At 42.2% G+C, this 20,947-nt stretch overlaps 2 protein-coding genes across 3 annotated transcripts in view; both read right to left on the bottom strand.

Annotated features, from left to right (window-relative positions):
- Positions 1-6,940, bottom strand: part of kcnh6a (potassium voltage-gated channel, subfamily H (eag-related), member 6a) — a 31,160-nt gene extending 24,220 nt beyond the window's left edge. The window contains exons 1-2 of one of the 2 annotated variants that reach the window (XM_071466517.1): positions 6,024-6,940; positions 2,107-2,337 (exon numbers count right to left, since the gene is read on the bottom strand). In XM_071466517.1, coding sequence (XP_071322618.1) covers positions 2,107-2,337; positions 6,024-6,099 — 307 coding nt within the window. In that variant the 5' untranslated portion in view covers positions 6,100-6,940. The remainder of the gene's footprint in view (positions 1-2,106; positions 2,338-6,023) is intronic. The other variant, XM_071466510.1, reaches the window with a different exon arrangement.
- Positions 6,941-12,103: 5,163 nt separating this feature from the next.
- On the bottom strand, positions 12,104-20,113 carry gfap (glial fibrillary acidic protein). The gene is made up of 9 exons (XM_071466497.1): positions 19,499-20,113; positions 17,134-17,194; positions 16,951-17,046; positions 16,671-16,832; positions 16,408-16,533; positions 15,101-15,321; positions 14,963-15,006; positions 14,379-14,461; positions 12,104-14,157 (listed from the first exon to the last, which is right to left on the bottom strand). The coding sequence occupies exons 1-9, from the start codon at positions 20,014-20,016 to the stop codon at positions 14,116-14,118; spliced, it is 1,353 nt and encodes a 450-aa protein (XP_071322598.1). The 5' UTR covers positions 20,017-20,113; the 3' UTR covers positions 12,104-14,115.
- Between the last annotated feature and the right edge of the window lie 834 nt (positions 20,114-20,947).

Here is a 20,947-nt window from a genome sequence, read left to right as displayed (position 1 = left end):
ACAGGAGGAGGAGGAGGGAGGGAGGGAGGGAGGGAGGGAGAGAGGGAGAGAGAGAGAGAGAGAGAGAGAGAGAGAGAGAGAGAGAGAGAGAGGCTAACTAAAAGGCTAACTGAGCTACACTTCCGTCAGGTCCAACTTCACACTGCAATCAGTGTGGTCTAAAAATAGATATAGGGGACAGGGCAGCTCAGACAAACACACACACACACACACACACACACACACACACACACACACACTGAGTGCCAGCATTCAGACCTATTCACACGTCCACTTTAAAGAAAACTCTGACAGGAACTGAGTCTGGAGGTAAAAGAATCAGTGTGTCCACTTGTTCGGAAATGTCTCTGCCTGTTCAGATTGGGAGCGCAGCAGGAAGCAGGAGACAAAACAAATAGATGCTTAGTGGATTTGAGCTGGCGTGCTGATCACATTTCCATGACAACAGCTCTCTAGGCTGCACTCCTCATGCCCAAACGGCCAAAGTAACAAAAGACACGTGTGTGTGTGTGTGTGTGTGTGTGTGTTGTATGTAGAGAGTAAATGTGTTTGGGTTTATGGTGGGTGACCTCCATCATGTGTTTCTGCCTCAGTGCTGGATAAACAGGTGAGCACAGAATCCACAGGTGAAAGAGTTTGAGGAATCGAGACCCGCACCTGCACCTCCACCTCCACCTGCACCTCCACCTCCACCTCCACCTGCACCTCCACCTGCACCTCCACCTCCACTCGGGTCAGTCTACAACTGGTGGAACCACTAAGATTAAGTCAGAGTCAACAGGAAATGAAGCTTTGAGAGGAGGGAACACTGAGTTAAATGTCAACGTATGAATTACAGCTCAACAGTTTAAATGTCTGAGTTGCTTTTTTATCCCTTTTTGTTTATTTCTCACTCATTTCTCTCTTCACAAGTCGGTACACTATTCGTTCCTTCTTGTTTTCTCGTGTGTGATGATTGATTCTACTTTTGTTTGCACAGGACTTTTCAAAATCAAAGTTGTGCACTAAAAATCAACACAAGGATATGAAAGAAAACATGGGGAAGACTGATGAGGGAGAAAAGGGGGAGAAGGGATTTAGGTGACACCAACAAACCAATATCTCAAAAGAGGAGAAGAGGAACAGGTTTTAAAGCCGTGTTGAGGATACGATGCTGAGTCTCTCTGCCTGGTCTCACTGGGGAGGTGACTCGGTGCCAGGAACACACTGTGTGATTTCAAGCCTGATTACAAAACCCTGATTTGACTGTGATGTCTGATTTTCAAGATTGTGGAGCGACTGTAGTGGTTTGGAAAAAAACCCCCAAAAAAAACCATGGCAGGTCACAATGAATGGCTGCCACACATGGTGTGAGATTATGACAGACACATTTCATTTTCATGATAAGAATCTGATCTTTCATCTAAATGTGATTCTGCAGTTTGAACTGATGAACAAGAGAAGTGTGAAGGAAGACAAGTCAAGACAAGAAAGAAAAGCCTTCTGGATGTTCCTGGATGATCCAGTTAATAAAAAAAAAAAAAGAGCAGATGGTGATAACAGCACTCACGTGTTCCATAAACAGATGATGTGAACACATCAAAACATTTTTATAAGGTAATTTCCTGGAATGAGGAGGCTTGTCTTGTTTGGATTATTCACACCAAAATCATCCACATACACCTGGCAGATGCTGATGTTACATAATGTTAGGTGATTGTTTGCAGAATAAATGGACCCGTCTATTAATGAATATGATTATTTATGAACTGTACCTACATCCACTAAAGATTTAAAACTAGAAAAGCTTGGTAAGTAAACAGAAATAGTATTTTTCAACTTAAAGTTTACCTTAAACTTAATTAAACTCATAAAAAAATCATTTTCAGACTTGTCAGAGCAATTATTACATATTACAGAAATTAAGATCACTGATGGGCAACAAGAAAAGATGGAGGGCAACATTGTGGATGGTTATTGTGACTGTATTTTTATCAAAGTCAAGCTGTCCAGAAGGTTCCCACCCAGGGATCTGAGGTTGCAAATAAGATGACAGGGATTTAGATTTTTTAATTTCCCTCCTCCTTATGTTTCACCTTTCCTTTCCTCTCCCCTGCTGTGTCTTACCTTCCTTAGAGTAGTACAGGATCTCCACCTTGCGCTCCTCGGAGCCAAGCAGGGCCTGTGCCAGCTGGGCCAGGGCGCTCTTCATGGTGCCGGGCCCCACCAAGAACTGGCAGGTACAGGGCTGCTGCATGATCTCCGCCCGGGTGAAGCCAAACATCTGGCAGAAGCCTTCGTTGCAGTAGATGATGCCACAGTTCTTCATCTGGGCGTTGGCGATCAGAAACTTGCGATCTGAAGAAAGAGAGAAGCTTAATGTTTAAAAAGGCAGGAAGTCAGAATATGTGCAGTGACTGTGGGTTTAAGTTGTAAACTCGCATCAGAAACACATTTATTAAAACGAACTAATTTGCTAAAACTGCTTCTTTCGTGACTATTAAAAAAGAAACAATATATAATGTTCTGTCAAAACATAACATATTTTAGCATTTTGTTTTCTTAAATGTCACTGTAAATTACAGCCCAACCAAATCTGGAGTTTTGAAACGTAAGAGTTAAAAATCACAGAACCGTAGTAAACATAACAGAAATAGAGATGCACCGATCGATCAGGTGGCATCTCTACATGTAAACTAACATTTTTGAATTTTGACCACAGTATACTAACCCTGACACTTTAACATTTAAGAACAGACATCTGCTGTTACTGGTATTGGCTGACAAATGCACAGATACCAGAATAACTAATATTGGTCCAGTAAAAAACCTAAAATGGTCAAATTATAAACTTTGCACTTAAGAAAAAGTGGTTAAAAGTTTGAGGCTCTTTAGCCAAAGAATGCCATAATTAAATGAATTAATTATTTTACACACTGTCCGCATGACGCAGGAAAAATTCTTCAAACCTTTAGGGCTACTTTAAAATCATGGTTAGATTTTAGCCAGTGCAGCGTTTCAGAGGAATAAAAAGCTAAATGACTGGGATTTTGGATTGTTTAGGTTGATTTTTCTGTAACAGCAAACAGGTTGGACAGAGTAGATTAGTTCAACTTGAGCTAGCTGTGGCTACCTCACCGGTTAGCTTAGCTTTAAAGGTGCTATAGGTACGTTTCCTCCTGTGGTGTCTTTCCAGCTGATGGTGGCGGTGGTGATAAAGGTTCACCCATCGTTTTCTGATCAGGGCTTCAATTTGAATTGGAGAATTGAATTAAAGAATGAAGTTTGATGCTAAATTCATAACATTTCTTCTAGTAAACAGTAACGAGCTGTTAATGCTAATGTAGCAGTAACAAAAACATATATTCATCACCATTTATTAACAGTATGGTTTTTACTGCTGTTTACAACTTTACAAGCTCTTCTATCTTAAATGATACATTTCTATGACATGATAATATTACATATTGTAAAACAAATGTCAAGAGGTCTGAATATACTTACAGCTGAGTTTGTGGGGCAGTACAGTGTAATAAAGTGATCACATCAGATCCAGCTACTCAAAAAAATGAATGAATTCAATTCATGTTTATCTGTTCCTCACTTGAATTTTCTAATTTTAGTCTACTTATAATACAATCACAATTACAGCAATTAAAATTGAATCAGATACAATAAAGAACAGGATGTTCAAAATCTTCCACGTGTCTTTGTATCTGATGAAGTCTGCCATCCTAATGAACAGCGCTTCCTCCTCTGCTCTCGACAATCAGCTGAAGTGGAACTAATGAAGTCCACCTTTCCATGGCGCTAATGCTATTAGCGTCACAATTTCACCCAAGGGACCGAGGAGGAGCAGGTGGGCACTTAAACATAAGAGCTTCTGTGGCGTCACACCTGCTCTCGCGGAACATGTGGGAATTTACAGGTGGTTGACGTCTGTCAGGATCAGCCCGTAAGACTTCAGCTGAGAGTTTCTGATTTAACTGCCAGAAGGTTAAATTACTTGCCCACATTTCTATACTGCTATACTGTTACTCTTATTTTAATGTATTTATACTTCATACTGTGCATATTTGCTTTTTTGTTATGTAGTTTTTTATGTGTTGTATTTTGTTTAATGGCTGTTTAAATATCAAGCAGCACATCATTAAGCTATGATCTTTGAATGTTATTTAATGTGGTGTTTCCACATATATGGAGTTTATCTGGGCAGCCTATAGCCAGATTACATTTTATTCATCATTTCTTTCTTCCAACAGTCTGCATGGACTTGTATAAACTGGGTTGGGATGTTAGCTCATGAATGCAGTGTTGTTTACTTCCCACCAGCGGATGACCCTCTCTGTGGGGTCACCCACCACCAATGATCTCACCCTGTGGGAAACTGTGGCTGAACAGTGTCAGGTACAACTTTTGATGCCGAGTATCTCAGAGTTACTTTTCTCTCAGAAAAAAAACCCTTAATAGTAATCAAAGGCTCATATACCAAACACTTCCTGTTATTGATGATTGTAATGTACGTGGCGGACAAAAACACTGTCCACCATGAAAGTGAATTAGGACAGTTTTGTTCGAAGGCTGCTAATGGAGGAGTTCAATGAGGTAATGAAAAGTACATACATAACCTCTGCAGCCTCTGACTGGCCCTTTTATTATCTGTGGTGGAACTGGGTTAAACAGCTCTCCCTGCCCACACACAGAGGAGGGGACTCTTCTCCCTCTGTCCCTCTCTTTAAAGTAAATGGGTGAGCTCCTCTGGTGGAAAGCACATCCTGTCCAGAGTCATTATGTGGGGCTCACAGCGAAAACACTGATCGTCACACCGTTGCTAAGCAGCACCACTGTGGCACGTGCACTCACCTGGTCGTGCACGTGGCTGCGTGTGTACACACACACACACACACACTTTGGGACATACAGTAGAGGCATTACATAATCAGATCTATCTCAAAGGAGCCCCACAGATTCAAGCATCGGCCCCGGATCTAATCAGACTAATGCAGATTGTCAGCAATCAGCTGTTTCTTCATGTTTGCTCAGCATCTGATCAGGACCCCGGAGTTATCCTCTGTCTTACACATCCAGTGATCAGCAGTGACATAAAGTGCACTTCAAGGGGGGAAATGTGTCATGAGGACAGAAAGACCTAGACTGAAAAGCAGACTATGTATTGATTATACTCCAGGGTATGTTATGTAGCTTCTTTATTCTATAAAAGATATTAACAGAGACACGATTGACTGATGTGCAACCTACAAAAATACACAAAAGATAGTCCCTGAGAGGCTGCAGGAGAATGGAGTCTTTTTTTTTCTCCCCTAAATGTATCAGTGCTGGTCCGTCTTTGCAGCCCGAGGGCTAATGGAACATAATGTAAGGCATCAGGTGAGCACTCACAAACACACAGGCAGGTGCAATAACCCTCAAACATAAAAGGGTCTGTCAGCATCGCTGATACAAATGAGATAAGATAGTTCAATGTAACATAAAAAGCCTGTCAGTCTGCCACCTGTTCAGACCCCTGCAGCCTGAGCGACAGAGCCCAAATCATATTCAACACAATAAAACTAGACACAAATATTAGTGATAATTTAACTAAAGAAAATCATAAATAAAATGACACTTTTCTACCAAAGTAACAGAGTTTAACCCATTCATGTCAGCCCCTGTAGCATATTGGGAAAATGCTGTATTTTAACAATCATGAGATAAATGTCTCTCATTATTAAGCTGAGTGAAAACATGAATTCTCCCTCTTTAATCCAGAAGCTAAACTGGAGTCATTTACGAGGTTAACATCTTTATCACATTCATTAAAATCCTTTAACATGCATCTTTATCACATTCATTAAAATCCTTTAACATGCATCTTTATCACATTCATTAAAATCCTTTAACATGCATCTTTATCACATTCAACAGCATCAAATGAGCAAACATTGGCTGTGCGGGATATTTAAAAGTGAAAATATGCATATTTAACGTTTGTCCTTTGTTGAATAACACATGGCCAGAACTTCACTCATTTCATGTGCACTCACTTTGCTCGTCGAATTTCCTGATGATGGTGTCCAGGTAGGTGTTCTGGAGCGCAACATGACCGCGTCTCACAGGCATTTTGGAGCTGAGAGAAACGACTTCTCCGACACATCAACCTTACTATTTACAAAAAATAATACTGAGTTCAAAAAGAACAAGAATGACAATAAGAATAAATAATGCACAAAAAGAGAAAAGAGGCTTCAAAAGGTAAAAAAAATAAGAATAAAAAAAAATCTGCTTCCACTTGGAGGACGAGCGTAGAGAGCGGGGCTCGGTGTCCGTGCGAGGCTGCCGCCGCTGGGCTGAGGCTGCAGGATGGCGGAGGGGAGCTCCGGTTGCCAGGGCGATGGCAGATGCAGGAGGTTGCACAGTGATAACGTGAGGAAAAGTGGACTAAGATACTGCAACAGCCACATGCAACATCATCTAACCTTCAGAAAGAAAAACTAACGACGCACAGTGCATGGTTCCCGCGATCTTAGGTCCTGGATGGAGCCTGTTCTGGGAACAGAAGTTGAGAACAAAAGTGTTTTATAACCGCAGCATTCTCCCTCAAGTTTGGACTCTGCACGGTGAGGATGTCGGAGAAGAAGCTCCTGTGAGCCAGAGTCCCTGGATCCACTCCCCTTCCACCGCCCCCCGGCTCCACAAGAGCGGGTGTCAGCAGCGCCAAGTCAGCCTGAGCAAGAAGGGACGAGTGGAAGTGGGGGCAATTAGTCTTTCAAAATAAAGTTCTGTCTATTACCCCGGAAACACGCCTGAGGTGAAGTTAGCCTCCAGATCTCTCCAAGGTGTCTGGTAGAAGTGTTATGAGTGAATAGGTCCTCAGATGTAAACAGTAGCTTTCCCCAAATTATAGACTCAGATTATTTATTTGACATAATCGCAAAGTTTGTGACATCATCCCCAAATCCCACACAAAATAAATGTTATTATTCAATATGGCTGCAACCATCAATTATCAGTTAATGATTTAAGTCAGTCCATTAATCATTTCATTTATGAACCCAGAATCCAAAGATGTTCAGTTTACACTGATTTAAAGCAGAGTAACACAGGAAATGCTCACATTTGAGAAGCATGAACCTTTTTTCCACTTTGCTTTTAGTTGCTAATTATTATTAATATTATTATTTGTTTATCAACTAATCATTCAATTAACTAATTGTTTCAGTTTTATTTTACATCAACATTTTTGACCCAGAAATGTTTTTTCATCGTCAACAAAAACAAGAGATTTAAAAGCCTCCCTCTTTATTATAGTTAAATATTTACACCGCCTGATTTTTTTATTGTTGCTTGAAATGAATCAAAAGCCCAAAAGTTTTAATTGTGCCTTAAACTCAAAACATAAAGAAAATGCATTTAAGGATTATAAAATAAGAAACTAGTGAATTTCAGGGCCAATTACTTGGGGGTATTATACTAATATTCCTGGAAATATTAGCATTTGGAGTTTTTGCACGACTTAAAAAAACTTAAACAGAAAGTATTTTTTGTTTTATTTTGGAATCCATCTCCTGAAGTTGTGTTCATTGCGCTGTGGTTGACTTGACTGTGGTCTGACACTGACAGAGTGCAGACCCCCATCGCTCTACTCTGCTTATTCGACATCACAAGTCTCTGAGCTCAAAATAGCAGCATCCTCTCTCTCTGTGACTGCCATCACACTATAGCCACGATAAGCCTTGAAATGACACCCTTGTGTTATACGGTTCTGTGTGTGTGTCTGTGTGTGTGTGTGTGTGTGTCTAGTGTCCCCCCTTAAATCTTTCAGGATTTAAACATTATTTTGCTTGTATGTTAAAGGAGCTTGTCTCTCTGTGTTACTTTACTAGATTTACTTTCAGTGGCACAAAAGGATTCACTGTCATTCTCCTCTTTTATTCATAATGTTTTCCCACTCCCACGCCGTGAATCACATCACTGTGACGAGCTGGAAAAGTGTCACTGAAGCAGACCCAAAAAAGGGTCAACAGTGAAAAGAGAAAACAAAAGGAGGTTGTTAAGTGCGGCGAGGAGATAAGGTGTTCTGGTGTTTACAGGCGTGGGACTGGGAGACTGGGAATTCACTGTCGAGATGTTATTGTAGCACAGACAGACAAACTACAGACGACCTGAGTGACCTGACTTGATCAGATTTACAATGTGATAAACTGTGTTTTCACCTGGATTCCAGTCTCATAACTTCACAGGTACCAGGTGCTCAATGGAGAATCGTTGCTGATCTGAGTTTTACCGTCTAGATGTGACCTGTTGTTGATTAGATCATTAAAACAAAGACCATCAGGAGACTAATCATGAGCTGGCAGGTTGGTGACCTACACATCTAAGAAGTCATCGCTCCACTTTGTCCGGAGAGAAGCAGTTGGTATGAGCACATGTTCACCGACACAGTGGTTCAGGCTGTGAAGGGCGTGTTAGAGATCAGAGCGGAGGAGGCTTCATGGTCCGGTGGACGGACCGAGGTGGTTGGTCTCTGCTTTGTCTCAATGGCCTTGATGAAACGAGGGCTAAAATTAACCAAGGAGCACACATGCCTTCCCATGACCCTTTGCTGTGAGAGCCAAGTGAGACAGGAATGCACATGAACGAGGGCACATGTGAGTTTGTAAGACCTGCTGCAGCATCCCACTGATTATTGAGCTTTTTTCTTTATTGATCAGCAGGATGTCTCAAAAGTTCATTCACAAACTTCAGTGGATTTTGGTTTTTGGTGTGGATCTGCATCTGGGTCCAGGAATATTGAGAATCACACAAATCTTTCTCCTGAACTTCTTCTCAAAGTTTGCATGTTTGGAAAATCCCATATTAATCTTTCACTCTGTGTTTTATGGCCATTATTTCTATTATTGGTTTGTCTTCTTTTATTACTCAGTAAATACATTTATGCTAAATCCCAGTTTGATGTCTTCAGGTTGCTCTTTTTGTCCATGAATCAACATGAAACCCATTCATTTACACACATTTATACAAACAAAAGAAGCACATCCCCCAACTGAGATGCTTCATGTTTGACATTTTTGCACAAAAACTGCACATAATTAATAATCACTTGTCAAAAAAGTTGTTTTCTGTCATGTGATTAATCAGTTTAGCACCTGAACGCGTCCTCAGTTAAGCTGTGGCGTATTTGTTGCAGGTTCAGAGATGCAGATTGAAAACTGTCCATGTTTTTCCATCAGGAAATGAAGGAAGTCAGGAATGTCTCGGTGGAAGAAAACTGAATACAAATCATAATGAAGAGTATTTCCAGTCATGTGAACATCTGCTGGATGTCTGTGTATTTCAACAGAAAGGTTTGGCATTTTCTAACAGGACCGGATGCTCTTGTGTGTGTTCATCTTTTCTAGAGCTTACACGACAGCTGTTGTCACCTCGCACTGACTGTGGAAAGATAATGAACTTAAAAATGCCCATCTCCGTCACCTTTCACCCCTTCCTGGCCGCGGGGAACAGGACTGGATGGGAAAGTGCTTCGGAGCCAGACGTCAGAGAGTTTTATCTGCCTGGAATTCCTTCAGCTCAGGGTCACCTTCAGTGCAGACCTGAGAACCTCCATTCCTCTGATAAGAGCCAGGCAAAAGAGATACATACACACACTGAGTGACTCTTCAAAACACACACACACACACACAAACACACACACACACACACACACATCAATCCAAAGGGAAATGAGAGGAGAACATGTTTATTCAGGCATGATAAACATGTTTTATGTGAAGTTTTCAGGATTTTATTCACAAGTAAACTAAATCTCAGGAGGAAAATGATGTTTTTCACGATAATTTGGAACTAAATCCATTTTATCCAATCCATATTTAGTGACTAATGCCTCATGTTGTTTTGTCTGAGTAAAGGATTTGGACCAAACAGTCGTATTCAGACACAGAGGCAGAATTTTAGTTTAAATGAGGCTGTGATTTTTAGATTTGTTTGGGTGTTTGGTTCAGGGTTTGGGTTGGAGAGCAGGACGGGTAACTGGGCCAGGCTGAGGCTGGGCAGGCTGAGCACCGGCGCTTCAGTGACAAGAGTGGACCTGAGTCAGGAACAGGTGCACAGGTGGACGGGCAGGATGGAGCCTGAATGCCACACAGACAAAGAGAGAAACAAACCAGGGACAAGCAGAAACACAAGAGAGAGGAGCACCAAGCAGAAACACAAGAGGGGAACTGGAGAGGAAAAGCATCGCAGTCATTTACAGAAATATTTACTCTGGCAAACTGTAATCGTGCTCAGATGTAGTTGCACGAGCACTTTTTGACCATACTGAGGAGGTTTCTGATGTCGTCATTCTTCCATTACTGTCTGAAATTTCCAAGTAGCAGATAAAACACAGAGCAAACAAAAGATGATCTAATCTAATGATCCAATATTTTCTTATAACTTTATGCTTCAAGAGCTTTGTGCTCAGAATTTGCTTTATCTGTTTGTTAGTTTACAGCTGCTCTTGTCATTTGTCTTCATGCTGGTTTAACCCACAGAATCAATAAAAATGTTCAGTCTGTGCAATGAGCCTTCAAACTTTTTAATTTAGATGTTATTTTGAGCCACTTGCTCTGAGCCAGTTCTTTTCCAACTGTTTCTCTCAATTAATTTTCCAATATCAAAATGATTTTTCACCGTATGTGGCACATAAACGCTGCTGGAACCTCACAAACATAAGAGTCACCACACTGGACTCTGACTACGACCCAGAGTTTGTTCTGACAGAAATTTCTCTCATCGTAATCACCAAGTAGGCGACTCAAACAGCTCTTGAGAAGGATGTGATGATGAAATGAGGATACATAAAATGTATGAAGTGTTTTTAGTATTTTTATAATTTCAGCTCAGTACTGACATACCCACATGTACAGTAAAACTGTCTCTGGTTGCTGTAATCATCCTTCCTATACCGGCTCTTCTTTATTTTATTTTATTTTTGCAATATGTTTATCGATTTTTCTTATTTTCTTCAGACACATGAGAAGTGCCGACAGAAACAAAACACAGCTCAGGTAGAAAAACACAGGAGGCTGCTGAGAACTGGCAGATCACAGTTCACAAAACATTCAGGAGATTCCTTGTACAATAATGGAGAAGAAGTCGGGTCCAAAATGTTTTGCGTAGGGTTGCCTGGTCCATTTTATTATGTAAAATATTTGTAAGATATTCCAGAGGAACCAGCTCTAATCCAACTTTACACCAACCCTTAACAGAAGGGCCCTCATCTCTAGTCCACTGTAACAGTATATATTTCCTTGCAGCAAAGGTACGGATATTATAAAACCTTTTGCAAGCTACGGTGGTCAGGCGTCTGCTTGGAAGGCCAATAACTTACATCATAATATAATATATCAGAACAATGTTTTTGTAATTAATGACAAGAACACAGGCAATGGGCTAAAGTACCTTTTTCAGTTTTGCACTGAAGACAGAGGAGAAAGTGATGAGTTAAAGGAACGCCTGCGATTAGGGGATTTATGTAAACTGTGTATTTTTTAATTCTGGCCCTTATTAACAATGAAAGACATGCAGGACCAATTCCACAGTCCTCATTCCATACAAATAAAAAAATCTTTTTTTTTTACTTTAGCAGTCTGAGTTAATCAAATCAAATTAGTATTTCATACACAATTCCTGCTGACCTGCAGTGGAGGGATCCCCCATCACTTACTGATGATCTTAAACAGGGGAAATTAAATTCCTCCATTTGGATCCTTTGAAATATTTTCCTCAAGGCACCTCTGTCGTCTTTGCTGTTAATAAAATAACTGCGGCGACATTATAGGTGTATCAAGTGCAGGTGTTTATTTGCATCTAAGTCGACACTATTTTTGGCCACAATTATCTTTCTGCCCGGACATATAGTGACACTCATAATGAGCCGTGATATTACAGGAAGTGAACCCATCTGCTCTGCAGTGACGCCTGCCTAATGGGCAGGAACAATCAGTTATGATGAGCAGTGTCTGTCCTCTAATAGCCTAAAGTTATCTGTCAGCAAATATCAGGCTCGTCTCAGTGAGATGAAAGCTGATATACTGTACGTATGCGTCACGGTCCTGAACATCAACAAAACAAGAGGCATCGATTCTAACAAACAAAAATGTTTTATTGTTGTTAAGGTAACATGATGTCACAGCTCGCAGCATTGGTCAAAACTAAAGTTATATTCACATCTGCAGAGGTTTCTTCTGATTCAGCTGCATCTTTGCTACAAGACTCAGGAGTCAGAATTTCTATTCAGGATTGACATTTAAAAACAAAACAAGAGAATACAAGAGTGGGCTGCATGTTACTGGGGGAAACAGGAGAAGGGGTTGTGTGGAGGGGAGAGGGTGGGAGGCACTTGGGAGCACGAATCACAGCGTGTCCTTGGCGATGAGCGCAGAGACAGGCAGCTTGAGCGTAGCACCGCTCATTAGCGTCAGGGCCTGTCAGCGCGGCTAGTCGACAGGGCCTCCAAAAAAAAAAAAAAAAAGTCACAAGGCTTGGATTACAGTGTCTGAGCTGTGATGTCCATCCATCCTTATGTGCAGCCTCCTTTACCCCAACATCCTCCCCTTCAAAATAAAATTAAAAAAAAGGGTTCCTGGTCCATTTCTGGATTTGCTGGAGGTTCATCTCCTCCGCCTCTGTCTCGCTCTGCTATCAGTCAAACACTAACAGAAGCTGGCTGGTGAATTTGGAGGAGAGAGGTTGGCGGATTAACTGAAAGCTGGAGGTCGAATCAGCTTCCAAACACCACCTCCGACCCGGCTCTGTCCCTATCACCCCTCCTCGACAGGTGGACAAGCCCTGACACACTCTGGTGTCAAAAGACATGAGGGAACATCAGGGTGCAGGAGAGTCGAGGTAAATTCACGTAGGAAATTTTAAAGGCCCTACACACTTGCTGATTAGACCTTCTACAGACCCTGGAGAATCAGATGGAAAATGGAAAAAGACTTTGAGCAACTGAATAGAAAATAATTGCTCAAAGAGTTTCAGAGAGAATTCAGGCAAAGTTTTTACAGACGAGATAAATGGATCACTGCAATTTTGCAAGACAAATTTGCAAGACAACTGGAATCGTGACGCTAAAACTAGGACAAGTAAGTGCGTCTTTGTGTTAAAATTATACTTTAGTGTCATTTTGGACTTCTGCTTGATTGCCTTTTACTGTCTCTGTCTGTCTGATTATGCTAATTAATCTTGCTCTGTTCTTGTGGGTTTTCAGGCTCTGCTTCGTGCACTTTCTCTGCGTCAGACTAAGGTACATGCAGAATACTGCATCTGTCTGTAAATTCAGTTCCTCAGACCAGAGACAGATCCTTTGTTTATCTCCTGGTTAGAAAGCTCAGAAGAATCCCATCATAGCTCTGTCCAAACCTGAGAGCAGCTCTAATCAGTGAGAAATTTAAAACACTTTTGTATGTGTGCAGGACCTTTAATACACGAAGCAACACATAAGCAGAGATGGCTGCAGCAGCAAAGGAACACAGTGTAAAATAGCAACAGTCAGGGTTTAACACTAAGCCCAGATTCACCTGTCATTCTGCCAAAAGCTGCTCTAACATACACAAATCTCTCGTTCCCTACCTAAATCCTATTCTGACATCTGCAAACCCCACACTCCTTCTTGTACTTCCCCTGCCAAGAATCCACGTACACAATAACCACACGTCAACCTCCACCACGCTACATATAAGCTGAACACGGCGGCTACATTTCAAGGCCTCCTCTACGGCGGCTAATCTGAAACGATGCTAAAACTCTGGTCCGTCAGTCCAAGTTAAAATTCAACAGATTACCAGTTATTTACAGTGATTGTTATGGCCTAGATTCAACTCGAGCTAAAAGTGGAGCTGTACAAAAAGCTAAACACGGATGTTTTTGGCAGAAATTCTAGTGATGAAGTCTCAGAGTATCTGCTGGTTAAAATACAGTTCTAGGACAGTAAACACATTAGTCTAAGGATGATGATGATGAAGGTAGAGGGAAATGAAACGATGTCATGACTCTGATTGGGGCAACTTTGGGGTTTGGAAATAAAAATAAAAAAAAAAAGTAATTCAAAATCCTCATTTTGTGACTGAGGATGAGATATGAGAGCTTTAAACTTTAAGGAAGATCTTTGTGTTCAGTGGTTGATTCCTTAATGATCTGAAAAAAAAACACAAGAGATCAGAGTTAAAAAATAGAAAAGAAAAAAAAACCCAACAACAAATCTCAAGGCATCAGGTGTGGTGAGCTGCAGTGAACGATTGTGAAAACCTGCAGAAGGGTTCAACATTGCCCCCCAGAGGGATTGGGTAAGAGGTGCAATTTGCAGATTGGCCTGCTTCACTGTGAGTGAGCGAGTGCTGCTCTGTAAAGGCACAAACCTCCCCATCTCTGGTCTCCACAGTTCGAACCAGGATGCTCCTCTTCACGTGGGCCTCTGGGGTTTTGGTGTCCAGATTAGTTTCTAGAGTATGAACAGAGGGAGAGAGAGGGAACATTCAGTGCAGTGCAGTGGGTGATAGTTTATTATCTTCTGCTTAAAGGCCTTTTTACTGTGCCTTCAAGTGCTATTACATACAATAAATAAAGTGGGTTTAAAGGACGAATGTGTAAGAGTCGACCCCTAAAATAGTAAATCCAACACAAAAGGCCAGAATATCCAAATTTTACAAAATGTAATATTCAGGGGGCATCTGGAAAATATCACTCCCTGTGGGAATTAAGGTGCCCAGAGGATGATTCATTATCATTTTAAACCTTCTACTTATTTCTATAACAATATATCAGGAAAACTCATGAGAGTTTCCTGAATAGTTTTTGTATGAATTCATGGTCCTCTGAAGATGCTTCCTAACTGATTGTACCATGAAGGTTTTCATCACCTTTCAAACTGCATGTGGCCAAAAAGCAAAAGCAGCTTGATCAATAAATGGAAGGAAATACGTGGGTCTCATTTGATACTGACCTCTAAACTGCAGGTTGGAAAAGCTCTGAACCGGAATAGTGATCCTGGAGGAATCATAAGAAACAACAACATCATATATACTTGTTTATATTTGATGGTCGTGTCACATCCAACCGCTCCAACCGGGCTCTGCCTCACCTGCTCTCCTCTCCCTCCAGCAGCTTCCTGTAGGTGGCGATCTCAATATCCAGGGCCAGCTTGACGTTGAGGAGGTCCTGGTACTCCTGCAGGTGCCTCGCCATCTCCTCCTTCAGCGCCTGGATCTCTTCCTCCAGGCGGCTCACCGTATCCTGGTAACCGGCAGTCTCCATGGCGAAGCGGTCCTCCATCTCCCGGAGCTGACGTTCCAGAGACTCGTTCTGAGTGAGACACCAGCATCTGATGTAGTCAACTGAGGTTTCATTTAATGTTTGACTCAGATTCATTTTAAAGGCAAATACTGCTTTACTTTACTACTGTTACCTCTGCTACTGTAAATCTACCTCTAACTGCCTCCCCAACACTGTTTCTACAACTTCCACTACTTTTTCAATTTCTTCTTCTGCTGCTTCTGTTATTTATGTTACTGCTTCTGCTTTTCACCATGACTATTAGCACTATTACTTCTGCTATTTGCAGCTCTCCAGCTCAGTGGACTTAAAGTGAAACAGTGATTGGTGATCACTGTCAGATTTAAGGGTGTTTGAAGGCAACACTGCAGGACTTATAAATGCTCAACGATCCCAACATGCCTGCTAGCATTAGGCTAATATTACTCATACATTAGCACGTCTGATGTTAAAATAGAGGTGCCAGCAAATATCAGGCTTCCACTTAAATTTGCCACCAAGTCATGTAAGGTGGTGTTTAGCATCGTCTCATTTATTTTGAGCAACTTCCTGAAAACGTTCGTCTGGTTAGCAACAACAGCTGTTGCGCCCAAACCAGTAAAATTATACATGTCATGTTTTATACCTTTTATACTTATATGCTAGAGAAACACATGCATGATTGATTATCAAAAGAGCATGAAAGATTTATTGGGGTAGTTTGGTGTCAAATCCAAGTTTCCTCAGTCCAACTGAGTATGTGTTTGTGTTTATTCCAACTTCCATTTATTCCAAAGCCCTAAACTGAGGGACTATGTATAAAAATGGAAATTATTTTTACACTGATCACCTGATGTGGATGTAAACACCCTCAAAGTAAAGTGAGTCTGCACTTTAACCTTGTTTCATTTGAGTTCCACTGTGCTAGAATACAGAGCCACTGCTTTACTGCGCTGTAACTTCATGGGGTCAAATTATCTCATTGGAATCACAAACTGCAACTGAATATGAAACTGAAGAAGGTGAATCATGTCCCTCTTGTCGCAGATGGCTGACACTGATTGGAGAATAATTATTAGATAATACAGAGGCAGCGTTTCACACAGTCTGGTTTCCACAGTGGCTTAGAGGACTCACTGTGCCACGCAGAGCCTCCAGGTCACAGGTCACCACTTGGATCTGGCGGCGATATTCATTGGCCTCCTGCTTGGCTTGGCGCAGAGCTTCAGCGTTTCGATTGGCTGCATCTGTCAAGTCAGCAAACTGTGTGCAAAGACAAACAGTCCATCAGCCTCTCAGTGTGTGTGACGTCCTTTGCTGTATCTTCCAGTCTCCTCATGTAGCTGTTATTATTACATCTGTATTGATGTTGTTTAAAAGGCAGATCTGAGTCTTCTGACCTTGGATCGGTACCAGTCCTCCGTCTCCTGCATGTTTGAAGAGGCCATGGTTTCATACTGGACCCTGATGTCTCTCAGAGCAGCAGTCAGGTCAGGTTTGGACACATCCAGGTCAACGTGCACCTGATGGGCCATGATCTGCTCCTGAAGCTCACGCAGCTCCTGAGGAAAAAAGGTTAGACATGTAAATGTGATACACAGATAGGTTGTTTAAATTATGTTAATTAGTAGTAATTACAATTCAATTTCACTCGCCATCTTCTTTCAGTTTTATTCTCACCTCCTCATGAATCTTCTTCAGGAAGTCGACCTCATCCTGCAGGGCATCGATCTTCCTCTCCAGCTGGACACGGTTTAGAGAAGCCTCATCCACATCCTATATGCAAACAGTGAGGCACGCAGAGGAATGAGCACAGTCAGATACACTGAATATCTCCAAGATATATCCAGGAAACAGAATTACCTGTCTGAAGGTGTTCAGATTGTTCTCCACCTCCTGTCGGAGGCCAATCTCATCTTGCAACCTGAGTAAATAAAGAGGAATAAAAGCTTGAAATGAAAGTTCTCAATAGGAAAAGACACACACACACACACACACACACACACACACACACACACACACGTCTCGATGACCTCACAAGACATTTACATTGCCCAACCGTTACCATAACCTTGACCTAAACCAAATCTTAGCCTAAACTTAACCTATTTAAAACATGTCTACACCTTAAAATGTAATAACTGATGTTATGGAGATTTGCTTTTTGTCATCATAAGGTGGACAAGTCCCCATAATGTGACGGTGTAAACAGATGTAAGTCCCCGCAGCACACACACACAACAACAACAACTTGTTTCTCTGCTAGCATTCATGAAATATCCCTTGAACAATATTCCAGTTTTTTGTAGCTTATTTCTTAACATATAATTAGCAAGAGTACAAGTCCTTTCTTTAATGTTTGTTCTGTTGAAATTACATAATCATTTCTAGATTCATTCTTACACATACGGTATATGATATAACTCTCGGGTAATTTTTAATAAGATTATTCTTTTGGACATTTTTAAATAACATGAACCCTGCAACAGTTTCAGCTCTCATGCATAATAGTAGCTGACTTTTTTCCTGCCTCCTCCTCCTTGGCTCAGCCTCGCTGAGAGGGAAAAAAAAGCAAACAGTATTCTGAAGTTCAGATGAGACTTTTCTGTATAATAAAGAGTCAAACTGTGACGGTTGAAAACATATTTCAAGCATTTCGATCAGATTTGACTGTGAGCTCCAGAGCTGCTCCCCGTGCTGCAGGAGACGACGGGGGCTCAGCTGAAAGGGCAGCTTACGCATCATTACACATTCACTCCAATCTAACAGGCAGAGGCCTTTCCCACGGGATGGAGCACACACACACACACACACACACACACACACACACACACACACAAAAAGGATCCATATACGCACACAGCCTCGCACGCAGACACACACCACCCTGTAAATCCATCTGCCATACACACAGAGACGCTCTGACTTGGGGGTAACATCTGTACAGCGTCACGCAGAGTTTGCTGAATGGAGTGGTTCCAGGAGAGAAGCAGGAAGCACAAAAGTGGTGACCTTTGACCTTCCCAGCCACGACCATCACTATTCACTCTGCGTCCTTTGAGGGGACCGGCAGCTGCGTGGTAATCAGAGGCCAGAGAGGAGTCTGAAGTAAACTTTCCTACCCATTCACTCTCTCTCTCTCTCTCCTGACTAAATTAAATTATACATTCATGCCACGTGTGCAACTTTAGTGAGAAATGCTGGATCTGCTGCTGCAGGGAATCAGTGTTTTGGATTAACGGTGGACAAGAGAACATCTGCCTGGCTGCCCGCTGCCTTTGTGCAGCGCCACCATTGTGTTAGCCTCATTCCTCCACACTCACTCACTGGTGACGAGAGGGTTCAGACAGGATCAAGTTTGTAAAGAGGGATCCGGGAGTAAAGCTAGGGCAGAGCGCAGTGGTCTGCATTCCAGCCAATCAGAGACAATCAAAATCTGCATATAAATGCATTTGTAATTAAAAAAGAAAACTCTCTGCTATGCAACAAACCCGTTTTATTTTACTCAGAGAGACCTCAAAGCCAGTCTGAACTGAATTCATCTTTCTTCCTCTGGTGTTTAAAAAAGTCCCAAAGCAACCAATGCACAGACTCAACACTGAGCCGGAGCCAAGCTTCACCAAAGCCTGTTGTTTTACGCGTGTGTGAGCAACCGCTGATGGTGCGAATACATTTACATTTTACAGGTGGGGCAACTTTGCAACGAGCCAACAAGATTCAAAACCGTAAAAAACAGAATAAGATCATTCTTGAACACGAGAGTTGAAGCTAAAACTGAAATCCAGTGAATAAAACCCTCGTGCACAGAAGGAGGGAAGAAGCAGTAAAGAGTTGAGAGCTCCTTCTCTGTCTTTTGATTGGTTAATTTAAACTTTGTCTTTATGTTAATAAGCTCTTTGGTCATAGTCTGTAGACCTAGTGAAGGTTTATGCATTCAATTTCTTTGTTTAACATATAAAAATTAGTGCAGGAATCTTTCTACAGTTATACTTTAGCTCAGATTATATTAAGTATATTAAGTTTACTGTGTAATAATTTTGATGAGTGTCAACTGTAATATAAATGTCATTGCTTTCATCATCAAAAAGTACAAATAAGCCAAATAAAAATTCTTCCTGTGACCACAGACCAATTTTGTGAAACACTAATGGCACAGAAACAAGAGGGTAGATTTTCCTCCTGTGTGCATCACATCAACCCACAGGAGCCCCGCCCTGTTTCCTCCTACCTCTGCTTGAGCGTTCCCACATCTGCAGCCAGATTGTCCTTCTCTATCTCCAGCCGAGCTTTGCTGGCAGTGAGACCGTCCACCTGCCGCCGCAGCTCCCTCAGCTCCTCCTGGTAGATGTCCCCCATTCGGCTGGGCTCCCTCACCTTCAGCTGGTTCAGCTCCGCCACCAAAACCTTGTTCTGCTGCTCCAGCAGTCGCACCTTCTCTATGTAGCTGGCAAACCGGTCGTTCAGGCCCATCATCTCCACCTTCTCGTTGGTGCGATTCTCCTTGTACTGAGCCTTCATCAGGGAGTCAGCTGAGAAGTCCAGCCGGTCCCCGGGGCTCCCCAGGAGGAGGGCCGGGTTGGTTGAGCCCAGGGAGATCCTGGATACGGGGCTGGAGTGGGTGAGGTTGCGAGGGGTGCCATGCCAGGAGAAGCGGCTGGAGGGAAGGCTCCCGAGCCTGACTCCTGTAATGGAGCCCTGAGGCCCAAAACGCTTCCTGTACGAGGACTGGACTCTCTGACTCTCCATGATGGGGACTGAAGCTCGCTTGGGGCGCAAACAGAGCTTTTATAGAGGCGAGCAAACCCCCCAAGTCCAAAGCAGAGAGGCCACAGGGTGGGGCAGAGAGGAGGGAGGGTGCCAGGCAGTGAATGGGACAAAAAGGGAGAGCGAAGGGCTGGTTTACATGACACTCAGAAAGCTGTGCGCCAGGGATTGTCTGTGCTCGTCCACTCAACTACAAATGTTTCTTGGCTTTCTCCCTCCCTCCTTCCCTCCTTCCCCCTCTCCTCCTCCCTTCTCCCCGGCCTCTGACTCACTCCCTGTCTCACTCTTACTTTCACCCCCTTTTTGTCTTTCTCTCTTTCTTTCTGTTCCAGCTGAATGAAAAGGAATTTGTGTGACAGGGTCTGGCCACCAATTCAACCTGACCACACATGCGCTCGCACAAAAACAGGAACAGAGTTTGATCGAACAAAGAGATCTTCACTCGAATCAGAGAAAGGACCGCCAGACTCAGAGGCAGAATGATACTCAGAGAAAGAGTAAAAATATTAAATGTATTTTTTTTGTGTGGCAGATGTGGGCTACAGCGTCCAACACACAAACCTGCAGCATTTAATGAAAGTAGACTTTAGGTCCCAGTGTGTGACGGCACAAAAACAACATGTAGGACAAAACCTCTGAGCTGCTGCTGCTCCTCTTTGGATCAGTTTATGGCACAGTTACATAACAAGGACATAACAGCTTATAATCATTCACTGAATACCTGCTTACTCTAATGGCAATAATTTATCATTAGTGTAATCTTTAATTAAATCCCTCCTAGTCCTAGTGTATTATTTGGGAACACTTTCCATGCACCATGAGAACATGAGGCGGCTGACATTACGTCACAGGTTGGACTGAGAAAACTTGTAACACTGATTTAAACAATCGAGTTATGAACCTGAATGTTAAG

Source organism: Trachinotus anak, unplaced genomic scaffold, assembly GCF_046630095.1.
Source record: "Trachinotus anak isolate AG129_WGS33_773 ecotype Australia unplaced genomic scaffold, CSIRO_AGI_Tana_v1 ptg000003l, whole genome shotgun sequence".
Taxonomy (NCBI): domain Eukaryota; kingdom Metazoa; phylum Chordata; class Actinopteri; order Carangiformes; family Carangidae; genus Trachinotus; species Trachinotus anak.
The sequence above is the reverse complement of the archived record's forward strand: the minus strand, read 5'-3'. Positions and strand labels throughout refer to the sequence as shown.

Coding starts and splice junctions, on each gene's coding strand:
- gfap (XM_071466497.1), bottom strand. CDS start 20,016: ATGGAGAGTCAGAGAGTCCAGTCCTCGTACAGGAAGCGTTTTGGGCCT. Junction 17,047..17,133: donor ATCTGAACACCTTCAGACAG/GTAATTCTGTTT, acceptor GTTTGCATATAG/GATGTGGATGAGGCTTCTCT. Junction 14,158..14,378: donor TGGAGACCAGAGATGGGGAG/GTTTGTGCCTTT, acceptor TTTTTTTTTCAG/ATCATTAAGGAATCAACCAC.